Source organism: Pseudophryne corroboree, chromosome 7 (assembly GCF_028390025.1).
Source record: "Pseudophryne corroboree isolate aPseCor3 chromosome 7, aPseCor3.hap2, whole genome shotgun sequence".
NCBI lineage: Eukaryota > Metazoa > Chordata > Amphibia > Anura > Myobatrachidae > Pseudophryne > Pseudophryne corroboree.
This window is the reverse complement of record NC_086450.1, coordinates 172,986,661-173,011,070: the sequence shown is the minus strand read 5'-3', so window position 1 is coordinate 173,011,070 and position 24,410 is coordinate 172,986,661. Positions and strand designations below refer to the sequence as shown.

The 24,410-nt window shown below is 47.1% G+C and overlaps 1 protein-coding gene across 10 annotated transcripts in view; it reads right to left on the bottom strand.

Annotated features, from left to right (window-relative positions):
* ZRANB3 (zinc finger RANBP2-type containing 3) overlaps positions 1-24,410 on the bottom strand; it is an 894,936-nt gene that overhangs the window by 82,311 nt on the left and 788,215 nt on the right. For all 10 annotated transcript variants that reach the window (XM_063933768.1, XM_063933769.1, XM_063933776.1 and 7 more), the window contains one exon: positions 102-317. In XM_063933768.1, coding sequence (XP_063789838.1) covers positions 102-317 — 216 coding nt within the window. The remainder of the gene's footprint in view (positions 1-101; positions 318-24,410) is intronic.

Genomic DNA, 24,410 nt, shown 5'->3' with positions numbered 1-24,410 from the left:
AATTCCCCACCCTGAGAGAAATCCATCGCTATCCAATAGTAAGTTGCTGTATAGATTAAACAGTCACATTGGCCATGGAGACAGTGCTCATTGCACATTACCTGGTTCAGTGGCTGCTGATGTCTCCCTGGGGTGGGCTTCTGAGTTGTTGTTTTGGATGCTTAGTATATGATCCCCCTGTAAGTCACTCTGAGGAGCAGGGGGCACCGCCTGCTGAGTGCAGTCGACAAGCTCATTATCCCCATCACTCTGACTTTGATTTTCTTTCTCTTCCTGAATGCAGGATACGCTCGCTGCTGGGGTCTGTTTCACAGAACCTGTACTCAGAACAATATGCTGTCAGTCTGATATAAAGTAATACAGAAAGCCAAAATATGAACCGTGACGATGCCACTGTTCATTCACACATCTGTTTTATTAATACTTTTCACATATTAATAAATGAATTGAAAGAGCACATTAAACTGGACAAAGGTCAATGTCACTGTTTCGATCATTGCGTTCTGATATCTTAACAGTACGTTTAAAATGTCAGACGCGTCAAATGCTGTATCTGAGGCATTAATACGCAGATGATACTGGTAAAATCACATCACATGTACCACTAAAATATGCCTGATGATTTGTCTGAGGATTTGTTTTAGTGTACATGTAAGAAAAAGCACTAATCTAGAGTACTGTACAAATCAGTATTACATTTTAAATACTTTACTACAAAATGTCAAAATGTACATAAGAAGAATCTTTGGAACACATATCAAGCATAACACCACTGTGCCCACCATATCCAAACTCATGCTCAGTCTGCATCAGTCACTTCCCAATATACAGGCTAATCTTTGAAACTGACGATTGCTGGGATGAAATTAGCCGGTCTTGTTATTATCTTACCAAGAATCGCAAAAGACAACTTTTTATCTGGATTCAGCCAATTAATCTGTACTTATGACAGATATTAAATGCTTGATAAATCTGGAAGGTGCCATTCTAGATACTAAGGCCTTTTATTTTTGTAAAGCAAAATGAAGCGTATCATGTGAATAGAGACTGAACTACACGCACTTAATGTTACGATGCAGATGGCTGTAAAATCCCCTAGAAACTGTGTCAGCACTAAGTGAATTGCAGAACACAGGGGCAATCTTTGGAACCTGTAGTGGGTGGCGAGTTCAGGGCTAGTATTAAAAAATATTATTTGATCAAAAGAGTAGTAGTATCACTAAAAAAAGTCCCCATAAATGTAACAAGGTAAAAGAATAATGGATTAAATTCTCATAGAATACATTATATATCTGACATCAACATGATGACCTTTTAACTTCCACAAATGAATGGCATCAAACAACTCTATCCAACATCTAAAGTATATTTAAATAGGACTTTAGACAGCTGGACACTTGTAAAGAATGGTAATCTCAAAGACAAGTTAAGGCACCAGTTCAATACCTCCTCCTAGTAGATTACTCCATTAGAACTATAGGAAGACAGATGGGGACATTTAGGAGGGTAGCAGGACCAACAGACAGATAATTGAGTAAATAAGTCAGACTACCCAACCAACATACAGTAGTAGTGAGATGCCTCATTTCCTTCAGCAAGACATCCTTATAGAAATAGTGTGCGGTCCTATAGAAATAATAAAAGATATCTAACTGATTGCAGGTAAAACGCAATAAATGGAGTAGACTGATATTCTAAGATTATGTACATGAGAAAATCAAACACTATTCTTCTCTCCTGCCTTTTATCCTTATTAGTTTCTGTAGGGGTTCTAATCCCTTATAATTCATGAACTGTTAGTGTGTTATTAATATCAGATACTAATCATAACTACTGTTCTGGTTGTCACTAATCATTTTCTATTCACTACCATCAGCACTCATCCTTTGTAACTGGTGACATCACCACTCACTGTTACCTGGTATATAAATGACTGCAGATAATCTCATAATCTATAGAACTAATCACTGCTCGTTTACTTCAGTTTGGTATACTCATTTTGGAAGCATAAAAATGACATGTTAATCTATATCACACAGCTCAGAGGGGAACTAGAATAGTTCCGGTTTTATGAAATCCCAATATTTGGTGAATATGCCAGCCATTTATGATATTGCTACATTTTTAAGGGCAAAGGTTTCCTGGTGTTTTTAAACAATCCATAAAATAAAATATATGAAATAATATTTTTTTTTGCATGCACTCAGTGCCAGACTACCAGCTGGGCAGTAACCCTGTGGCCCCTACCCACTCGGGGCGAGGTGTCTGTAGGGGAGTCCCCATAAACTTTAATGCATTCATGCTCTGTATCTCTCTCTCTCTCTGGGGTATATTTATTAAAGTGCCAAATTTTAGAAGTGTAGATGTCGCCGATAGCAACTAATCAGATTCTAGCTATTATGTTCTAGAAGGGGTATTCGTTTGGATGGTCGACAGTCATTAGGGTCGACCACTATTGGTTGACATTTGACATGGACGACATGAACACATGGTCGACACATGAAAACACATGACATTTTATTTTTAAATATTTCATACTTTACCAGTCACGTGGACTACGATTGGGAATAGTAACCTGTGCCGGGCGCAGCAGTAGCGGAGGCACCTTGCCCGCAGCACACTAATTGGAGTTCCTGGTCATGTTATGGAAAAAGATGAAACCAACAACAGTTCAAAAATCCATGTCGACCTTTTCATGTGTCCATGTCAATGTCGAACAACACTGGTCGACCATTCATACCGGAACCCTAGAAGGTGCTAGATAATAAGATTTTAAACCTACCGGTAAATCTTTTTCTCCTAGTCCGTAGAGGATGCTGGGGACTCCGTAAGGACCATGGGGTATAGACGGGCTCCGCAGGACACATGGGCACTCTAAAGACTTTAGATGGGTGTGCACTGGCTCCTCCCTCTATGCCCCTTATCCAGACCTCAGTTAGAGAACTGTGCCCAGAGGAGACGGACAGTACGAGGAAAGGATTTTTGTTAATCTAAGGGCAAGATACATACCAGCCACACCATCCACACCGTACAACTTGGAACAAACGAACCAGTCAACAGTATGAAACAAAACAGCATCAGCCAGAGAATGATTAAACTGTAACATAACCCTTATGCAAGCAATAACTATACACAAGTCTTGCAGAATTTAGTCCGCACTGGGACGGGTGCCAAGCATCCTCTACGGACTAGGAGAAAAAGATTTACCGGTAGGTTTAAAATCTTATTTTTTCTTACGTCCTAGAGGATGCTGGGGACTCCGTAAGGACAATGGGGATTATACCAAAGCTCCAGACCGGGCGGGAGAGTGCGGATGACTCTGCAGCAATGATTGAGCAAACATGAGGTCCTCCTCAGCCAAGGTATCAAACTTGTAGAATTTAGCAAAAGTGTTTGAACCCGACCAAGTAGCCGCTCGGCAAAGTTGCAATGTCGAGACAACTCAGGCAGCCGCCCAAGAAGAGCCCACCTTCCTAGTGTAATGGGCCTTTACTGAATTTGGTACCGGCAATCCAGCCGTAGAATGAGCCTGCTGGATCGTGTTACAGATCCAGCAAGCAATAGTCTGCTTCGAAGCAGGAGCGCCAACTTTGTTGGCCGCATACAGAACAAATAGTGCCTCTGTTTTCCGAACTCGAGCCGTCCTGGCTACATACATTTTTAAGGCCCTGACTACATCAAGGGACTTGGAATCTTCTAAGTCCCCCGTAGCCACAGGCACCACAATAGGTTGGTTCATATGAAATTATGAAACCACCTTAGGCAGAAATTGAAGACGAGTTCTCAACTCTGCTCGATCCACATGGAAAATCAGATAGGGGCTCTTGTGAGATAAAGCCGCCAATTCGGACACCCGCCTTGCAGATGCCAAGGCCAGCAACATGACCACTTTCCAAGTGAGAAATTTTAATTCAACCGTTTGAAGAGGTTCAAACCAGTGTGATTTTAGGAACTGTAACACCACGTTAAGGTCCCATGGTGCCACTCGGGGCACAAAAGGAGGCTGGATGTGCAGTACTCCCTTTACAAAAGTTTGGACTTCCGGGAGAGAAGCCAATTCCTTCTGAAAGAATATTGATAGGGCCGAAATCTTTAGGCCCATATCCACTCCTGTTTGTAGAAAGTGGAGAAAACGGCCCAGGTGGAAATCTTCCGTAGGAACATTCTTGGCTTCACACCAAGATACATACTTCCTCCAGATACGGTGATAGTGTTTCGCCGTCACCTCCTTCCTAGCCTTTATCAGAGTAGGGATGACTTCCTCTGGAATACCTTTCCCAGCTAGGATTCGGTGTTCAACCGCCATGCCGTCAAACGTAACCGCGGTAAGTCTTGGAACACTCAGGGCCCCTGCTGCACCAGGTCCTCCCTGAGAGGAAGAGGCCATGGATCTTCTGTGAGCATGTCCTGAAGATATGAATACCAAGCCCTTCGAGGCCAATCTGGAACAATGAGTATTGTCTGCACTCTTTTTCGTCTTATGATTCTCAATATTTTTGAGATGAGTGGAAGAGGAGGGAACACATAGACCGACTGGAACACCCATGGTGTCACCAGGGCGTCTACCGCTACTGCCTGAGGGTCCCTTGACCTGGCACAATATCTCCGAAGCTTCTTGTTAAGGCGTGACGCCATCATGTCTATTTGAGGAAGTCCCCAACGACTTGTTATCTCTGCAAAAACTTCTTGATGAAGTCACCACTCTCCTGGATGGAGATCGTGTCTGCTGAGGAAGTCTGCTTCCCAGTTGTCCACTCCCGGAATTAAGACTGCTGACAGAGCGCTTACGTGATTTTCCGCCCAGTGAAGAATCCTGGTGGCTTCCGCCATTGCCACTCTGCTCCTTGTCCCGCCTTGGCGGTTTACATGAGCCACGGCTGTGACGTTGTCTGATTGAAAAAGCACCGGTAGGCCGCGAAGTAGATTCACCGCTTGTCGTAGGCCGTTGTATATGGCCCTTAATTCCAGTACGTTGATGTGTAGACAAGCCTCCAGGCTTGACCATAGTCCCTGAAAATTTCTTCCTTGTGTGGCTGCTCCCCATCCTCGGAGGCTCGCGTCCGTGGTCACCAGAACCCAGTTTTGAATGCCGAACCTGCGACCCTCGAGAAGGTGAGTTTCCGATGTATTTGTAGATGGGACCCCGACCACTTATCCAGAATGTCCCACTGAAACTTCCTCGCATGGAACCTGCCGAAGGGGATGGCCTCGTAGGTCGCCACCATTTTTCCCAGTACTCGAGTGCATTGATGGACTGACACTCTTTTTGGTTTTAGCAGGTCCCTGACCATGTTCTGGAGTTCCTGGGCTTTTTCCATTGGGAGAAAAACCCTCTTCTGTTCCGTGTCCAGAATCATGCCTAAGAAAGATAGCCGAGTCATTGGAATCAACTGCGACTTTGGTAGATTTAGAATCCAGCCATGCTGCTGCAGCACTCTCAGGGAGAGCGACACGCTTTTCAGCATTTGATCCCTCGATTTCGCTTTTATCAGGAGATTGTCCAAGTACGGGATAATTGTGACTCCCTGCCTGTGCAGGAGCACCATCATTTCCGCCATTACCTTGGGGCCGTGGAAAGCCCTAACGGCAACGTCTGAAACTGGTAATGACAGTCCTGTACAGCGAATCTCAGGTACGCCTGATGAGGGGGATATATGGGGACATGAAGGTATGCATCCTTTATGTCTAGAGACACCATAAAATCCCCCCTTCCAGGCTGGATATAACTGCCCGGAGCGATTCCATCATGAATTTGAACTTTTTCAAGTACAGGTTTAGGGATTTTAGATTCAGAATGGGTCTGACCGAGCCATCCGGTTTCGGGACCACAAACAGAGTTGAATAGTACCCCTTCCCCTGTTGGACTAGGGGAACCTTGATAATCACTTGCTGTTGACACAGTTTTTGAATTGCAGCTAAAACTATTTCCCTCTCTGGGGGAGAAGTTGGTAAAGACAATTTGAAAAATCGTCGAGGAGGCACCACTTCGAATTCCAGCTTGTAGCCTTGGGATACAATATCCATCGCCCAAGGATCCACGTCTGACTGAACCCAGACCTGGCTGAAGAGTCGAAGACGTGCCCCCACCGGCGCGGACTCCCGCAGCGGAGCCCCAGCGTCATGCGGTGGATTTAGTAGAAGCCGGGGAGGACTTGTGCTCCTGGGAACTAGCCGTAGCAGGCATTCTTTTCCCTCTACATTTACCTCTGGCGAGGAAGGAAGAGCCCCGACCTCTTCTGGACTTATGCGACCGAAAGGACTGCATCTGATATTGTGGTGTTTTCTTTTGCTGTGGGGGAACATAAGGTAAAAAAGTAGATTTACCCGCGGTAGCTGTGGAAACCAGGTCCGCGACACCCTCCCCAAATAAAACCTCACCCTTGTAAGGCAAAACTTCCATATGTCTCCTTGAGTCGGCATCACCCGTCCATTGGCGGGTCCACAGGGCTCGCCTAGCAGAAATTGCTATGGCGTTGGCTCTTGAACCTAACAGCCCAACGTCTCTCGCAGCATCTCTCATATATAAGGCTGCGTCTTTAATGTGACCCAAGTCACCTTTTTGGACAAGCGCGTCAAAGCCTTGTCCACCCTGGGCGAGGATTCCCACCGTAACCTGTCCTGTGCGGGGAAAGGATACGCCATAAGAATTCTCTTTGGAATCTGCAGTTTTTTGCATGGAGTTTCCCAAGCCTTTTCAAATAACGCGTTCAGCTCATGAGATGGGGGAAACGTTACCTCAGGTTTCTTTTCCTTAAACATGCATACCCCCGTGTCAGGGATAGAGGGGTCATCTGTGATATGCAAAACATCTTTTATTGCAATAATCATATAATGAATACTTTTGGCCACCCTTGGGTGTAACCTCGCATCATCGTAGTCGACACTGGAGTCTGAATCCGTGTCGGTATCAGTGTCTGCTACTTGGGACAGGGGACGTTTCTGAGACCCTGGAGGGCCCTGTGATACAGCCAAAGCCATGGATTGACTCCCTGTTTTTTCTCTGGACTCTGCTTTGTCCATTCTCTTATATAATAAAGACACATTGCATTTAAGACATTCCACATATCCAACCAATCAGGTGTCGGCGTTGCCGACGGAGACACCACAATCATCTGCTCTACCTCCTCCTTAGATGAGCCTTCCGCTTCAGACATGCCGACACACACGTACCGACACCCCCACACACTCAGGGATAGAGATATATATATATATATATATATATGGAGACAGTCCCCCAATAAGGCCCTTTGGAGAGACAGAGAGAGAGTATGCCAGCACAGACCCAGCGCCACCGGACACTGGAATAAAATCTTAGTCAGTACAGCGCTTTTATATAAATATACTCACTGCGCCAAATAAATGTGCCCCCCCCCCCCCCCTCTTTTTACCCTCTGTACATGTGTTCAGCAGGGGAGAGTCCGGGGAGCCAGCTTCTCTGCAGCGTGCTGTGGAGAAAGTGGCGCTGGTTAGTGCTGAGGGATCAAGCTCCGCCCCCTCAACGGCGGGCTTTGGTCCCGCTCAAATCCTTATACTGGCAATATACAGCCTCCGCAGTATATATCTATACCAGTGTCCCCAGAGGTTTCAGAATTGCTGCCCAGGGCGCCCGCCCTGCACCCATACAGTGCCACCAGTGTGTGTGTAAATGCGTGAGCAATGGGATGCGCGGTACCTCATTGAAGATCTGAAGTCTTCTGCCGCCTTTGAAGTCTTCTTTCTTCTCATACTCACCCGGCTTCTATCTTCCGGCTCTGTGAGGAGGACGGCGGCGCGGCTCCGGGACGAACGGCGAGGGTGAAACCTGCGTTCCGACCCTCTGGAGCTAATGGTGTCCAGTAGCCTAAGAAGCAGAGCCTATCATTTAAGTAGGTCTGCTTCTCTCTCCTCAGTCCCACGATGCAGGGAGCCTGTTGCCAGCAGTGCTCCCTGAAAATAAAAAACCTAACAAAAGTCTTTTACAGAGAAACTCAGTAGAGCTCCCCTGCAGTGCACCCAGTCTCCTCTGGGCACAGGATCTAACTGAGGTCTGGAGGAGGGGCATAGAGGGAGGAGCCAGTGCACACCCATCTAAAGTCTTTAGAGTGCCCATGTCTCCTGCGGAGCCCGTCTATACCCCAAGGTCCTTACGGAGTCCCCAGCATCCTCTAGGACGTAAGAGAAAAATAAGAATTTACTTACCGATAATTCTATTTCTCGTAGTCCGTAGTGGATGCTGGGACTTCCGTAAGGACCATGGGGAATAGCGGCTCCGCAGGAGACTGGGCACAAAAGTAAAAGCTTTAGACTAGCTGGTGTGCACTGGCTCCTCCCCCTATGAGCCTCCTCCAAGCCTCAGTTAGGATACTGTGCCCGGACGAGCGTACATAATAAGGAAGGATTTTGAATCCCGGGTAAGACTCATACCAGCCACACCAATCACACCGTACAACCTGTGATCTGAACCCAGTTAACAGTATGATAAACACAGGAGCCTCTGAAAAGATGGCTCACAACAATAAACAACCCGATTTTTTTGTAACAATAACTATATACAAGTATTGCAGACAATCCGCACTTGGGATGGGCGCCCAGCATCCACTACGGACTACGAGAAATAGAATTATCGGTAAGTAAATTCTTATTTTCTCTGACGTCCTAGTGGATGCTGGGACTTCCGTAAGGACCATGGGGATTATACCAAAGCTCCCAAACGGGCGGGAGAGTGCGGATGACTCTGCAGCACCGAATGAGAAAACTCCAGGTCCTCCTCAGCCAGGGTATCGAATTTGTAAAATTTAGCAAACGTGTTTGCCCCTGACCAAGTAGCTGCTCGGCAAAGTTGTAAAGCCGAGACCCCTCGGGCAGCCGCCCAAGATGAGCCCACTTTCCTTGTGGAATGGGCTTTTACAGATTTTGGCTGTGGCAGGCCTGCCACAGAATGTGCAAGCTGAATTGTACTACAAATCCAACGAGCAATCGTCTGCTTAGAAGCAGGAGCACCCAGCTTGTTGGGTGCATACAGGATAAACAGCGAGTCAGATTTTCTGACTCCAGCCGTCCTGGAAACATATATTTTCAGGGCCCTGACTACGTCCAGCAACTTGGAGTCCTCCAAGTCCCTAGTCACCGCAGGTACCACAATAGGCTGGTTCATGTGAAACGCTGAAACCACCTTAGGGAGAAATTGAGGGCGAGTCCTCAATTCTGCCCTGTCTGAATGAAAAATTAGGTAAGGGCTTTTATATGATAAAGCCGCCAATTCAGAGACACGCCTGGCTGAAGCCAGGGCTAACAGCATGACCACTTTCCATGTGAGATATTTCAATTCCACAGTGGTGAGTGGTTCAAACCAATGTGATTTTAGGAGACTCAACACTACATTGAGATCCCAAGGTGCCACTGGAGGCACAAAAGGAGGCTGTATATGCAGTACCCCTTTGACAAACATCTGAACTTCAGGCACTGAAGCCAGTTCTTTTTGGAAGAAGATTGACAGGGCCGAAATTTGAACCTTAATGGACCCTAATTTTAGGCCCATAGATAGTCCTGTTTGCAGGAAATGCAGGAAACGACCCAGTGGAAATTCCTCTGTAGGGGCCTTCTTGGCCTCACACCACGCAACATATTTCCGCCAAATGCGGTGATAATGTTTTGCGGTTACATCCTTTCTGGCCTTGACCAGGGTAGGGATGACTTCATCTGGAATGCCTTTTTCCTTCAGGATCCGGCGTTCAACCTCCATGCCGTCAAACGCAGCCGCGGTAAGTCTTGAAACAGACAAGGTCCCTGCTGGAGCAGGTCCTTTCTGAGAGGTAGAGGCCACGGGTCCTCCGTGAGCATCTCTTGCAGTCCCGGGTACCAAGTTCTTCTTGGCCAATCCGGAGCCACGAGTATAGTTCTTACTCCTCTCCTTCTTATGATTCTCAGTACTTTGGGTATGAGAGGCAGAGGAGGGAACACATACACCGACTGGTACACCCACGGTGTTACCAGAGCGTCCACCGCTATTGCCTGAGGGTCCCTTGACCTGGCGCAATATCTGTCCAGTTTTTTGTTGAGACGGGACGCCATCATGTCCACCTTTGGTTTTTCCCAACGGTTTACAATCACTTGGAAGACTTCTGGGTGAAGTCCCCACTCCCCCGGGTGGAGGTCGTGTCTGCTGAGGAAGTCTGCTTCCCAGTTGTCCACTCCCGGAATGAACACTGCTGACAGTGCTACCACATGATTTTCCGCCCAGCGGAGAATCCTTGCAGCTTCTGCCATTGCCCTCCTGCTTCTTGTGCCGCCCTGTCTGTTGACGTGGGCGACTGCCGTGATGTTGTCCGATTGGATCAATACCGACTGACCCTGAAGCAGAGGCCTTGCTTGACTTAGGGCATTGCAAATGGCCCTTAGTTCCAGGATATTTATGTGAAGAGACGTTTCCATGCTTGACCACAAGCCCTGGAAATTTCTTCCCTGTGTGACTGCTCCCCAGCCTCTCAGACTGGCATCCGTGGTCACCAGCATCCAATCCTGAATGCCGAATCTGCGGCCCTCTAGAAGATGAGCACTCTGTAACCACCACAGGAGAGACACCCTTGTCCTTGGAGATATGGTTATCCGCTGATGCATCTGAAGATGCGATCCGGACCATTTGTCCAGCAGATCCCACTGAAAAGTTCTTGCATGGAATCTTCCGAATGGAATTGCTTCGTAAGAAGCCACCATTTTTCCCAGGACTCTCGAGCATTGATGCACTGACACTACCTGAGACAGTGCTACTCCGAACTCTAACTGTTCCCTGGATCTTGCCCTTATCAGGAGATCGTCCAAGTAAGGGATAATTAAGACGCCTTCTCTTCGAAGAAGAATCATCATTTCGGCCATTACCTTGGTAAAGACCCGGGGTGCCGTGGACAATCCAAACGGCAGCGTCTGAAACTGATAATGACAGTTTTGAACCACAAACCTGAGGTACCCCTGGTGAGAAGGGAAGATTGGGACATGGAGATAAGCATCTTTGATGTCCAGAGATACCATATAGTCCCCTTCTTCCAGGTTCGCTATCACTGCTCTGAGTGATTCCATCTTGAATTTGAACCTTTTTATGTAAGTGTTCAAGGATTTCAGATTTAAAATTGGCTTCGGTACCGGCTTCGGTACCACAAACAGCGTGGAATAATACCCCTTTCCCTGTTGTAGGAGGGGTACCTTGATTATCACCTGCTGGGAATACAGCTTGTGAATAGCTTCCAATACTGCCTCCCTGTCGGAGGGAGACGTTGGAAGAGCAGACTTCAGGAATCGGCGAGGGGGAGACGTCTCGAATTCCAATTTGTACCCCTGTGATACTACCTGCAGGATCCAGGGGTCCACTTGCGAGTGAGCCCACTGCGCGTTGAAATTTTTGAGACGGGCCCCCACCGTGCCTGTCGTTTGGAATCTGCATCACCTGACCACTGTCGCGTCCATAACGCCCTTCTGGCAGAAATGGACATCGCACTCACTCTTGATGCCAGGGTGCAAATATCCCTCTGTGCATCACGCCTATATAGTAATGCATCCTTTAAATGCTCTATAGTTAATAAAATACTGTCCCTATCCAGGGTATCAATATTTTCAGTCAGGGAATCCGACCAAGCCACTCCAGCGCTGCACATCCAGGCTGAGGCGATTGCTGGTCGCAGTATAACACCAGTATGTGTGTATATACCTTTTAGGATATTTTCCAGCCTTCTATCAGCTGGTTCCTTGAGGGCGGCCGTATCAGGAGACGGTAACGCCACTTGTTTTGATAAGCGTGTGAGCGCCTTATCTACCCTAGCGGGTGTTTCCCAACGTGCCCTAACCTCTGGCGGGAAAGGGTATAGTGCCAATAATTTGTTAGAAATCAGCAGTTTTTTATCGGGGGAAACCCACGCTTTATCACACACCTCATTTAATTCCTCTGATTCAGGAAAAACTACTGGTAGTTTTTTCACACCCCACATAATACCCTTTTTTGTGGTACTTGTAGTGTCAGAAATGTTCAATGCCTCCTTCATTGCCGTGATCATGTAACGTGTGGCCCTACTGGACATTACGTTTGTCTCCTCACCGTCGACACTGGATTCAGTATCCGTGTCTGGGTCTGTGTCGACCATCTGAGGTAACGGGCGTTTTAGCGCCCCTGACGGTGTCTGAGACGCCTGAACAGGCACTAACTGATTTGCCGGCTGTCTCATGTCGTCAACAGTTTTTTGCAAAGTGCTGACATTGTCACGTAATTCTTTAAATACGACCATCCAGTCAGGTGTCGACTCCCTAGGGGGTGACATCACTAACACAGGCAATTGCTCTGCTTCCACATCATTTTCCTCCTCATACATGTCGACACAATCGTACCGACACCCAGCACACACACAGGGAATACTCTGATAGAGGACAGGACCCCACTAGCCCTTTGGGGAGACAGAGGGAGAGTTTGCCAGCACACACCAGAGCGCTATATGTATGCAGGGATAACCTTATATAAGTGTTACTCCCTGTTATAGCTGCTGTATTATATATTAGCTGCCAATAGTGCTCCCCCTCTCTTGTTTTACCCTGATTCTTGTAGCAGGACTGCAGGGGAGAGTCAGGGAGCAGTCCTTCCAGCGGAGCTGTGAGGGAAAATGGCGCTTGTGTGCTGAGGAGATAGGCTCCGCCCCCTTCTCGGCGGCCTTTTCTCCCGCTTTTTTCAGGAAAACTGGCAGGGGTTAAATGCATCCATATAGCCTAGGAGCTATATGTGATGCATTTCTTTAGCCATATAAGGTTTTTATAGTGTTTTATTGCATCTCAGGGCGCTCCCCCCCAGCGCCCTGCACCCTCAGTGACCGGAGTGTGAAGTGTGCTGAGAGCAATGGCGCACAGCTGCAGTGCTGTGCGCTACCTTATTTGAAGACAGGAACGTCTTCTGCCGCCGCTTTCTCCGGACCTCTTCGCTCTTCTGGCTCTGTAAGGGGGCCGGCGGCGCGGCTCCGGGACCCATCCAGGCTGAACCTGTGATCGTCCCTCTGGAGCTAATGTCCAGTAGCCAAGAAGCCCAATCCACTCTGCACGCAGGTGAGTTCGCTTCTTCTCCCCTTAGTCCCACGATGCAGTGAGCCTGTTGCCAGCAGTACTCACTGAAAATAAAAAACCTATTTAAACTTTTACTTCTAAGCAGCTCAGGAGAGCCACCTAGCATGCACCCTTCTCGTTCGGGCACAAAAATCTAACTGAGGCTTGGAGGAGGGTCATAGGGGGAGGAGCCAGTGCACACCAGCTAGTCTAAAGCTTTTACTTTTGTGCCCAGTCTCCTGCGGAGCCGCTATTCCCCATGGTCCTTACGGAAGTCCCAGCATCCACTAGGACGTCAGAGAAAATAGAATCGGATTGGTTGCTATGGGTAACAACTCCACTTCTAAAAACCAGCACCTTAGTAAATATACCCGTCTATGTACAGTAATAGTGCCCTGGTCAGAATCTCCAGTATATTATATAACACTGTCCCTTAGACATATCGTGCCCAAACCCACTGATCTGGGCCATCTTTGCTACTACTGAAAGAATATTCTGTTGGTTTGGGTACATTATAATTTAGCTATTTGGAGTCTTAAAGGTCATGTACACTTATCACTCATCTGGCCTCTGCAGCAGGAGCAGAACTGTTTAGTAGTTGAAAGTACAGTAGTTAGTCTAAAACCTATTCCAGTAAGTGGGGGACTAATTCCAAAAGGATGGAGAATCAGATATGATCCCATAAAAGAACATTTTTTATTTTAAATAATAAAATACTTTCTTTTACTACACTAAAAGCATTTTGTCCTATTTTCTGCTTTTCAAAGATGCACTTAGATTTAACAGGCATTTACTGTACATATTACATCAGTCAAAGGGACAACACTATGAACTCACAGCTACAGTAAGAACACTATACAGTAAGCAGGACTATCATCGCTGAGGTGCTATCACCACTTAGCCTCAACTGTGTGCATTATCACTGTTTGTGGTCCCTTTGGGGGTCATTCCGAGTTGATCGCTCGCTGCCTTTTTTCGCAGCGCAACGAACAGGTTACTACCGCGCATGCACCGCAATGCACACGTGCGTTGTACGGGTACAAAGCGGATCGTTACTGGGCGATGGATTTAACGAAGAATCCATTCGCATAGCATATCGCAAGAGATTGACAGGAAGAAGGCGTTTATGGGTGTCAACTGACTGTTTTCTGGGAGTGTTTGAAAAAACGCAGGCGCGTCCAAGCGTTTGCAGGGCGGGTGTCTGACGTCAATTCCGGGACCAGACAGGCTGAAGTGATCGCAAGGGCTGAGTACTGTAAGTCCAGAGATACTCAGAAACTGAAAAAAACTTTTTCGTACCGCTCGGCTGCACACGCGTTCACACACTTGCAAAGCAAAAATACACTCCCCCATGCGTGGCGACTATGCGTTTGCACGGCTGCTAAAAGTAGCTAGCGAGCGATCAACTCGGAATGACCCCCTATGTTAGGTTTGTGGGCCTAATTCAGACCTGATCGCAGCAGCAAAATTTTTACCTCTAATGGGCAAAACCATGTGCACTGCAGGAGGGGGGGGCAGATATAACATGTGCAGAGAGAGTTCGATTTGGGTGGGGTGAGTTCAAACAAATATAAATTGCAGTGTACAAATAAAGCAGCCAGTATTTACCCTGCACAGAAACAATATAACCTACCCAAATCTAACTCTCTCTGCACATGTTATATCTGAACACCCCCCCCCCCCCCCCCCCCCCCTCCTTGCAGGGCACATTGTTTTGCCCATTAGCTAACAAACTTGCTGCTGGGATCAGATCTGAATTAGGCCCTAGGCTCTATATACAGTGTTCACTAGGGTGATTCTGTTTTGCTTCCTGGCCATATTGCACCTGGTTGCTCGGACCCTGCCAGCTGTGGCCATCACTGGGGGGAAAAGGTTTAGCCAGTTCTAGTTGCCTACTTTATTGCAACTTCTTGTATGGAAATATAGTTTGTACTATGTATATTTGATTTGTATGAACTTTGTATGGTCCTGTGGAGCCCTATAAAGGAAAGATAATAAGAATTTACTTACCGATAATTCTATTTCTCGGAGTCCGTAGTGGATGCTGGGGTTCCTGAAAGGACCATGGGGAATAGCGGCTCCGCAGGAGACAGGGCACAAAAAGTAAAGCTTTAGGATCAGGTGGTGTGCACTGGCTCCTCCCCCTATGACCCTCCTCCAAGCCTCAGTTAGGATACTGTGCCCGGACGAGCGTACACAATAAGGAAGGATTTTGAATCCCGGGTAAGACTCATACCAGCCACACCAATCACACTGTACAACCTGTGATCTGAACCCAGTTAACAGTATGATAACAGCGGAGCCTCTGAAAAGATGGCTCACAACAATAATAACCCGATTTTTGTAACTATGTACAAGTATTGCAGATAATCCGCACTTGGGATGGGCGCCCAGCATCCACTACGGACTCCGAGAAATAGAATTATCGGTAAGTAAATTCTTATTTTCTCTATCGTCCTAGTGGATGCTGGGGTTCCTGAAAGGACCATGGGGATTATACCAAAGCTCCCAAACGGGCGGGAGAGTGCGGATGACTCTGCAGCACCGAATGAGAGAACTCCAGGTCCTCCTTAGCCAGGGTATCAAATTTGTAGGATTTTACAAACGTGTTTGCCCCTGACTAAGTAGCCGCTCGGCAAAGTTGTAAAGCCGAGACCCCTCGGGCAGCCGCCCAAGATGAGCCCACCTTCCTTGTGGAATGGGCATTTATATATTTTGGCTGTGGCAGGCCTGCCACAGAATGTGCAAGCTGAATTGTATTACACATCCAACTAGCAATAGTCTGCTTAGAAGCAAGAGCACCCAGTTTGTTGGGTGCATACAGGATAACAGCAAGTCAGTTTTCCTGACTCCAGCCGTCCTGGAACCTATATTTTCAGGGCCCTGACAACATCTAGCAACTTGGAGTCCTCCAAGTCCTTAGTAGGCGCAAGGCACCACAATAAGCTGGTTCAGGTGAAACACTGACACCACCTTAGGGAGAGAACTGGGGACGAGTCCGCAGCTCTGCCCTGTCCGAATGGACAAACAGATATGGGCTTTTTTGATAAAAAAACCACCAATTTGACACTCGCCTGGCCCAGGCCAGGGCCAAGAGCATGGTCACTTTTCATGTGAGATGCTTCAAATCCACAGATTTGACTGGTTTTAAACCAATGTGATTTTAGGAATCCCAGAACTACGTTGAGATCCCACAGTGCCACTGGAGGCACAAAAGGGGGTTGTATATGCAATACTCCCTTGACAAACTTCAGGACTTCAGGAACTGAAGCCAATTCTTTCTGGAAGAAAATCGACAGGGCCGAAATTTGAACCTTAATGGACCCCAATTTGAGGCCCATAGACACTCCTGTTTGCAGGAAATGCAGGAATCGACCGAGTTGAAATTTCTTCGTGGGGCCTTCCTGGCCTCACACCACGCAACATATTTTCGCCCCATGTGGTGATAATGTTGTGCGGTCACCTCCTTCCTGGCTTTGACCAGGGTAGGAATGACCTCTTCCGGAATGCCTTTTTCCCTTAGGATCCGGCGTTCCACCGCCATGCCGTCAAACGCAGCTGCGGTAAATCTTGGAACAGACATGGTACTTGCTGAAGCAAGTCCCTTCTTAGCGGCAGAAGCCATAAGTCCTCTGTGAGCATCTCTTGAAGTTCCGGGTACCAAGTCCTTCTTGGCCAATCCGGAGCCATGAGTATAGTTCTTACTCCTCTACGTCTTATAATTCTCAGTACCTTAGGTATGAGAAGCAGAGGAGGGAACACATACACCGACTGGTACACCCACGGTGTTACCAGAACGTCCACAGCTATTGCCTGAGGGTCTCTTGACCTGGCGCAATACCTGTCCCGTTTTTTGTTCAGACGGGACGCCATCATGTCCACCTTTGGTATTTCCCAACGGTTCACAATCATGTGGAAAACTTCCCGATGAAGTTTCCACTCTCCCGGGTGGAGGTCGTGCCTGCTGAGGAAGTCTGCTTCCCAGTTTCCATTCCCGGAATGAAACACTGCTGACAGTGCTATCACATGATTTTCCGCCCAGCGAAAAGTCCTTGCAGTTTTTGCCATTGCCCTCCTGCTTCTTGTGCCGCCCTGTCTGTTTACGTGGGCGACTGCCGTGATGTTTTTCCCACTGGATCAATACCGGCTGACCTTGAAGCAGAGGTCTTGCTAAGCTTAGAGCATTATAAAATTACCCTTAGCTCCAGTATATTTATGTGGAGAAAAATCTCCAGACTTGATCACATTCCCTGGAAATTTTTTCCTTGTGTGACAGCTCCCCAGCCTCTCGGGCTGGCCTCCGTGGTCACCAGCATCCAATCCTGAATGCCGAATCTGCGGCCCTCTAGAAGATGAGCACTCTGTAACCACCACAGGAGAGACACCCTTGTCCTTGGATATAGGGTTATCCGCTGATGCATCTGAAGATGCGATCCGGACCATTTGTCCAGCAGATCCCACTGAAAAGTTCTTGCGTGAAATCTGCCGAATGGAATTGCTTCGTAGGAAGCCTCTTTTCCTGGTTTTAGGAGGTTCCTGACTAGCTCGGATAACTCCCTGGCTTTCTCTTCCGGGAGAAACACCTTTTTCTGGACTGTGTCCAGAATCATCCCTAGGCACAGCAGACGTGTCGTCGGGAACAGCTGCGATTTTGGAATATTTAGAATCCACCCGTGCTGTTGTAGCAGTATCCGAGATAGTGCTACTCCGACCTCCAACTGTTCCCTGGACTTTGCCCTTATCAGGAGATCGTCCAAGTAAGGGATAATTAAGACGCCTTTTCTTTGAAGAAGAATCATCATTTCGGCCATTACCTTGGTAAAGACCCGGGGTGCCGTGGACAATCCAAATGGCAGCGTCTGAAACTGATAGTGACAGTTCTGTACCACGAACCTGAAGTACCCTTAGTGAGAAGGGCAAATTTGGGACATGGAGGTAAGCATCCCTGATGTCCCGGGACACTATATAGTCCCCTTCTTCCTGGTTCGTTATCACTGCTCTGAGTGACTCCATCTTGATTTGAACCTTTGTAAGTGTTCAAATTTTTTTAGATTTAGAATAGGTCTCACCTAGCCTTCTGTCTTCAGTACCACAATATAGTGTGGAATAATACCCCTTTCCTTGTTGTAGGAGGGGTAATTTGATTATCACCTGCTGGGAATACAGCTTGTGAATTGTTTCCCATACTTCCTCCTTGTCGGAGGGAGACCTTGGTAAAGCAGACTTCAGGAGCCTGCGAGGGGGAAACGTCTCGACATTCCAATCTGTACCCCTGGGATACTACTTGTAGGATCCAGGGGTCCTGTACGGTCCCAGCGTCATGCTGAGAGCTTGGCAGAAGCGGTGGAAGGCTTCTGTTCCTGGGAATGGGCTGCCTGCTGCAGTCTTCTTCCCTTTCCTCTATCCCTGGGCAGATATGACTCTTATAGGGACGAAAGGACTGAGGCTGAAAAGACGGTGTCTTTTTCTGCAGAGATGTGACTTAGGGTAAAAACGGTGGATTTTCCAGCAGTTGCCGTGGCCACCAGGTCCGATGGACCGACCCCAAATAACTCCTCTTCCTTTATACGGCAATACACCTTTGTGCCGTTTGGAATCTGCATCACCTGACCACTGTCGTGTCCATAAACATCTTGTGGCAGATATGGACATCGCACTTACTCTTGATGCCAGAGTGCAAATATCCCTCTGTGCATCTCGTATATATAGAAATGCATCCTTTAAATGCTCTATAGTCAATAAAATACTGTCCCTGTCAAGGGTATCAATATTTTTAGTCAGGGAATCCGACCAAGCCACCCCAGCTCTGCACATCCAGGCTGAGGCGATCGCTGGTCGCAGTATAACACCAGTATGTGTGTATATACTTTTTATGATATTTTCCAGCCTCCTGTCAGCTGGCTCCTTGAGGACGGCCCTATCTATAGACGGTACCGCCACTTGTTTTGATAAGCGTGTGAGCGCCTTATCCACCCTAAGGGGTGTTTCCCAACGCGCCCTAACTTCTGGCGGGAAAGGGTATACCGCCAATAATTTTCTATCGGGGGGAACCCACGCATCATCACACACTTCCTTTAATTTATCTGATTCAGGAAAAACTACAGGTAGTTTTTTCACATCCCACATAATACCCTCTTTTGTGGTACTTGTAGTATCAGAAATATGTAACACCTCCTTCATTGCCCTTAACATGTAACGTGTGGCCCTAAAGGGAAATACGTTTGTTTCTTCACCGTCGACACTGAAATCAGTGTCCGTGTCTGTGTCTGTCGACCGACTGAGGTAAAAGGACGTTTTAACTAGTGATGAGCGGATTCGGTTTTACTCGGTTTTACTCGGTTCTCAAAACGGCATCTTATTGGCTCAGGGATGTCACGTGTTTTGGATAGCCAATAAGATGCCGTTTTGAGAACCGAGTAAAACCGAGTAAAACCGAACCTCGCTCATCACTAGTTTTAACGCCCCTGACGGTGTTTGAGACGCCTGGACAGTTACTAATTTGTTTGCCAGCCGTCTCATGTCGCCAACCGACCTTGCAGCGTGTTGACATTATCACGTAATTCCATAAATAAGCCATCCATTCCGGTGTCGACTCCCTAGAGAGTGACATCACCATTACAGGCAATTTGCTCCGCCTCCTCACCAACATCGTCCTCATACATGTCGACACACACGTACCGACATATAGCACACACACACAGGGAATGCTCTGATAGAGGACAGGACCCCACTAGCCCCTTGGGGAGACAGAGGGAGAGTTTGCTAGCACACACCAAAGCGCTATATTTTACAGGGATAGCCTTATAATAAGTGCTCCCTTATAGCTGCTTTTATAAAATCACAATTTCGCCAAATTTTGCCCCCCCTCTCTTGATTTAACCCTGTTTCTGTAGTGCAGTGCAGGGGAGAGCCTGGGAGCCTTCCTGACCAGCGGAACTGTGTGAGGAAATGGCGCTGTGTGCTGAGGAGATAGGCCCCGCCCCTTTTTCGGCGGGCTCGTCTCCCGCTCTTTAACGGATTCTGGCAGGGGTTAAATATCTCCATATAGCCCCCGGAGGCTATATGTGAGGTATTTTATGCCAAAAAATAGGTTTACATTGCTTCCCAGGGCGCCCCCCCCCAGCGCCCTGCACCCTCAGTGACTGCCGTGTGAAGTGTGCTGAGAGCAATGGCGCACAGCTGCAGTGCTGTGCGCTACCTTAAGAAGACTGAGGAGTCTTCTGCCGCCGATTCTGGACCTTCTTCTCTTTTCAGCATCTGCAAGGGGGCCGGCGGCGAGGCTCCGGTGACCATCCAGGCTGTACCTGTGATCGTCCCTCTGGAGCTAATGTCCAGTAGCCAAAGAAGCCAATCCATCCTGCACGCAGGTGAGTTCACTTCTTCTCCCCTAAGTCCCTCGATGCAGTGATCCTGTTGCCAGCAGGACTCACTGTAAAATAAAAAACCTAAGCTAAACTTTTCTAAGCAGCTCTTTAGGAGAGCCACCTAGATTGCACCCTTCTCGGCCGGGCACAAAAACCTAACTGAGGCTTGGAGGAGGGTCATAGGGGGAGGAGCCAGTGCACACCACCTGATCCTAAAGCTTTACTTTTTGTGCCCTGTCTCCTGCGGAGCCGCTATTCCCCATGGTCCTTTCAGGAACCCCAGCATCCACTAGGACGATAGAGAAAATAATAATATTAGAAAAAAATGGTAATCTTTAAAAAGATAATTGGTGTGACTCCTGCCTGCAAAGAAACCACTGGTGTAAATCATTGTCCAAAACAATATTGTCACCAATGATAGATGAGCACTATTCATTATTTGCCAACTACCATACATACAGTGGGCATTACTGGTATTCTCTGTTTTACAGTTATACACAGATATGTAACGGAACTTCGCAACGTCACCTTATATGTGACTGAAACATGTGTCGGAATAAGATACCACTGAATGCATTCCTGCATCCCAGCTGCAAGAAACGTTGAAACTTTTGGTGGAATTCAGAAAACTTTATCTCATGGTCTCTGGCACATTGCAGAGTGTTACAATGTAATGCAAACGCAGCATCATTAGTCTGTGAAAGAACTAAAAATCTATAATTTCATTGCCCTTTTGATCATAAATCTCCAGACGGGGAAAGAAAACAGCAGGGCGATGAATGTTAGGCTTATTTGCTGCCATGGAAACGGGACCTCCGCTCCTGCCCATTGAATTCACATCCCGCTGACATTAATCAGAAATGTCCATTTGTGCCAGCTTAATGCCATGCCATAGCAGCTCTCAACATACGTTCTTGACAGAAATTGGCACCTTTCACTTTGTGAGGAGACACATTCACAGATTGATGCTCAGGTGGGAATTTTGTCCCCTGTGCAGACATCTGAAATATGCATAACCTCATTTGCCTCCTTGATTTATCTTGGTTCTAAAGATGAAATCGTCATTAAGCACATTATATTATAACAGCTATAATATTATATACAAGCTGCTGATCACTGTACAGTGGAAATTGTATTGCCCACTGAGTCTGTTTTATTAGTGGACTTAATGCACACAAAGTAAGACCAAGCAAAACTGAAAGCTCCAGAAAATGAACCTGTCGCCCACACATCCACATCGCAGAGGAAGACGTTTTCTTTTTTTATTGGGACGCATCAGAATTCATGGGAATGTAGCCTATGCACTCATTATAAATTAGTGACATCACTCAGGCATATTCAAGTCAAGTGGTTTCCAGCTGTGCAGTACAATAAATATATTATGCAAGAATCTATCATTTACATATACCAGGCATGTCCAAACTGCGGCCCTTCAGCTGTTTAGTAACTACACATCCCAGCATGCCCTGACACAGCTTTAGCATTCTCTGACAGCAAAACTGTGTCAGGGCATGCTGGGATATGTAGTTTCACAACAGCTGGAGGGCCGCAGTTTGGACATGCCTGACATATACCCTTGTAACCTGCGAACTGTGATTCATGCAGAAACTAGTTGCATTCTGCCTGTATAACGCAGTATATCAAACACCTCTGGATCCTGTTTCTAACGTGTCGCAAACCCTACATAAACTAGTTACTTGTATACAAAGTATCTTTTCCTTGATGGTGTTAACATCTGCGTAAGTAGTTACGATAGTTATTCCAATCACTTTTTGGCATACAGTCAAAATGTCATCACTTTACAATTGCTGACAAAGCAAAGTACCAGTTTTTTGTTTGTTTGTTTTTAGACAAGTAGAACTGTCAACTTTGTAAAGATGACAGAACAGCACTTTTTAGAAAAAAATGCCCATTAGATGCCCATGACATTATCAGTCAGGTTTAAGGTGAAAATAGTGATTACGAAGTGTCCAGGCAACTTCCTACTAGAAAATCATGGCTGACTGAGAATGACTACTACAGACGGGATCCAGACTATAGGTCGACAGTACCAGACCACGGGTCAACAGTCATTAGGTCGACCCCATATGGTAAACAGGCACAAGGTCGACATGGACAAACTGTCACCATATAAAAGGTTGACACTAAAAATGTTGACATGTTCTACTGTATGTAGATCTTTTGTATCACACTCACTGCAGACAGAAGTTATATTTGAAAACTTATAGGCGCAGGTTCTATTAGCCATCTGCTCTGAACTAATCAATCAATGCCACTGCCCTGCCCGTCAAGACCAGAGGGTGCTTCCCTACGGCTGTGCAATATTTTACAAATCAGAATCAGTACAAATAAAAATACAAATGCAGCAAGAGGCGCTTGTAGGAGATCAGGTGCCTCCTGAATGCATCTGAGGACGCAGCATCCGATCACCATGGGCACGACTCGCAGTGGTAGCAGCTCTCAGTCAGTCTGTGTAAGCCGAGGCTTACTCAGACTAACAGATGGATCTGGTCAGGAAGTCAGCGCATGATGAGGCAGACCATGGGCACAACACAACTTCAAAACGGGGAGCGGCACCGCCATTTTGTAAAACAGACCTTCATGCCGCCACTCCACCCCCAAACGCTGCAGCAGGTCAAGTATGCTGCGACTAAGGAAGGGCTGCGAGCTACATCGCAGGCACCATTTTGTACATGCGCAGACCCCCAAACATTGGATTTATACGTAAAACATCGGGTTTGCGTACAAATCCGAATTAGGCCCTTAATGCAGATTTTTCCTATCAGCCTCAGGAGCTGCAAGGAAAAATCTGTGTTTAACGCACCCTCTTGGGTTTACTGCACAGGGTAATCCATAGGTTCTGGGCATTTATGATCTTCTTCAGCTTCAAGCACAAAATTGCTAAAACGCAGACTGACTGCGCATGTGTTGCGACCGCATAGAGCATGCGTGGACTTTCACAATGAGATCACATCCCAGCATGATGCGATCGCATAGTGATTGATAGCCAGCGGGCGTTCGGGGGCGGTGACGTGGCGTTGGTGGGGAGTGGTGCAGGAAACCAGGAGTGTCATAGCCGTCTTTGGGGCAGGCAGGTGACGTCAGCTGCAAGTCCTGCGATTGAAAACATGGCGCAAGCTGCAACTGCATTCTCATTATTCTGAGTAGCCCTGGGTCATCCACAACTGTCGATTGTACTCAATTATGTGTATGCATCGCAGTTATGCGAAAACATAAGCAATTTTGCGATTGCATCGGCCGGACTCTTTTACCTTTCTAGGCGGCTTTTCACATGCCATTTTTAGCAGAAGCAGGATTGAGAAAATCGCTATTTCTGTCTCAATAGCAATCCAAGCTGAATAAGGGGGGTCATTCCGAGTTGATTGCTTGCTAGATGTTTTTAGCAGCCGTGCAAACGCATAGTTGCCGTCCACAGGGGAGTGTATTTCTGCTTTGCAAGTGTGCGAACGCCTGTGCAGCCGAGCTCTGCAAAAACATTTTGTGCTGTAGATCTGAACTTACTCAGCGCTTGCGATCACTTCAGCCTATCGGGTCCCGGAATTGACGTCAGACATCCACCCTGCAAACGCTTGGACACACCTGCATTTTTCCAAACACTCCCAGAAAACGGTCAGTTGACATCCATAAATGCCTTCTTCCTGTCAATCTCCTTGCGATCAGCTGTGCGAATGGATTCTTCATTAAATCCATCGTCCAGCAACGATCGCTTTGTACCCATACGACGCACCTGCACATTGCGGTGCATATGCATGCGCAGTAGTGACCTGATTGCTGCGCTGCGAAAAACGGCAGCGTGCGATCAGTTCGGAATGACCCCTATGGTCCTTAACCCAGAATCTATGGTTTAACATACATTAGCCGCGATTTACCGTTAGGGAACATTGGCTAATGATTCAATAGTTTCGGGCATTAAACATGGAGCTTTAGTATTGCAGCTACTTGAATCTGACCCATAGTGGTTAAGTTTCCTCATACTGT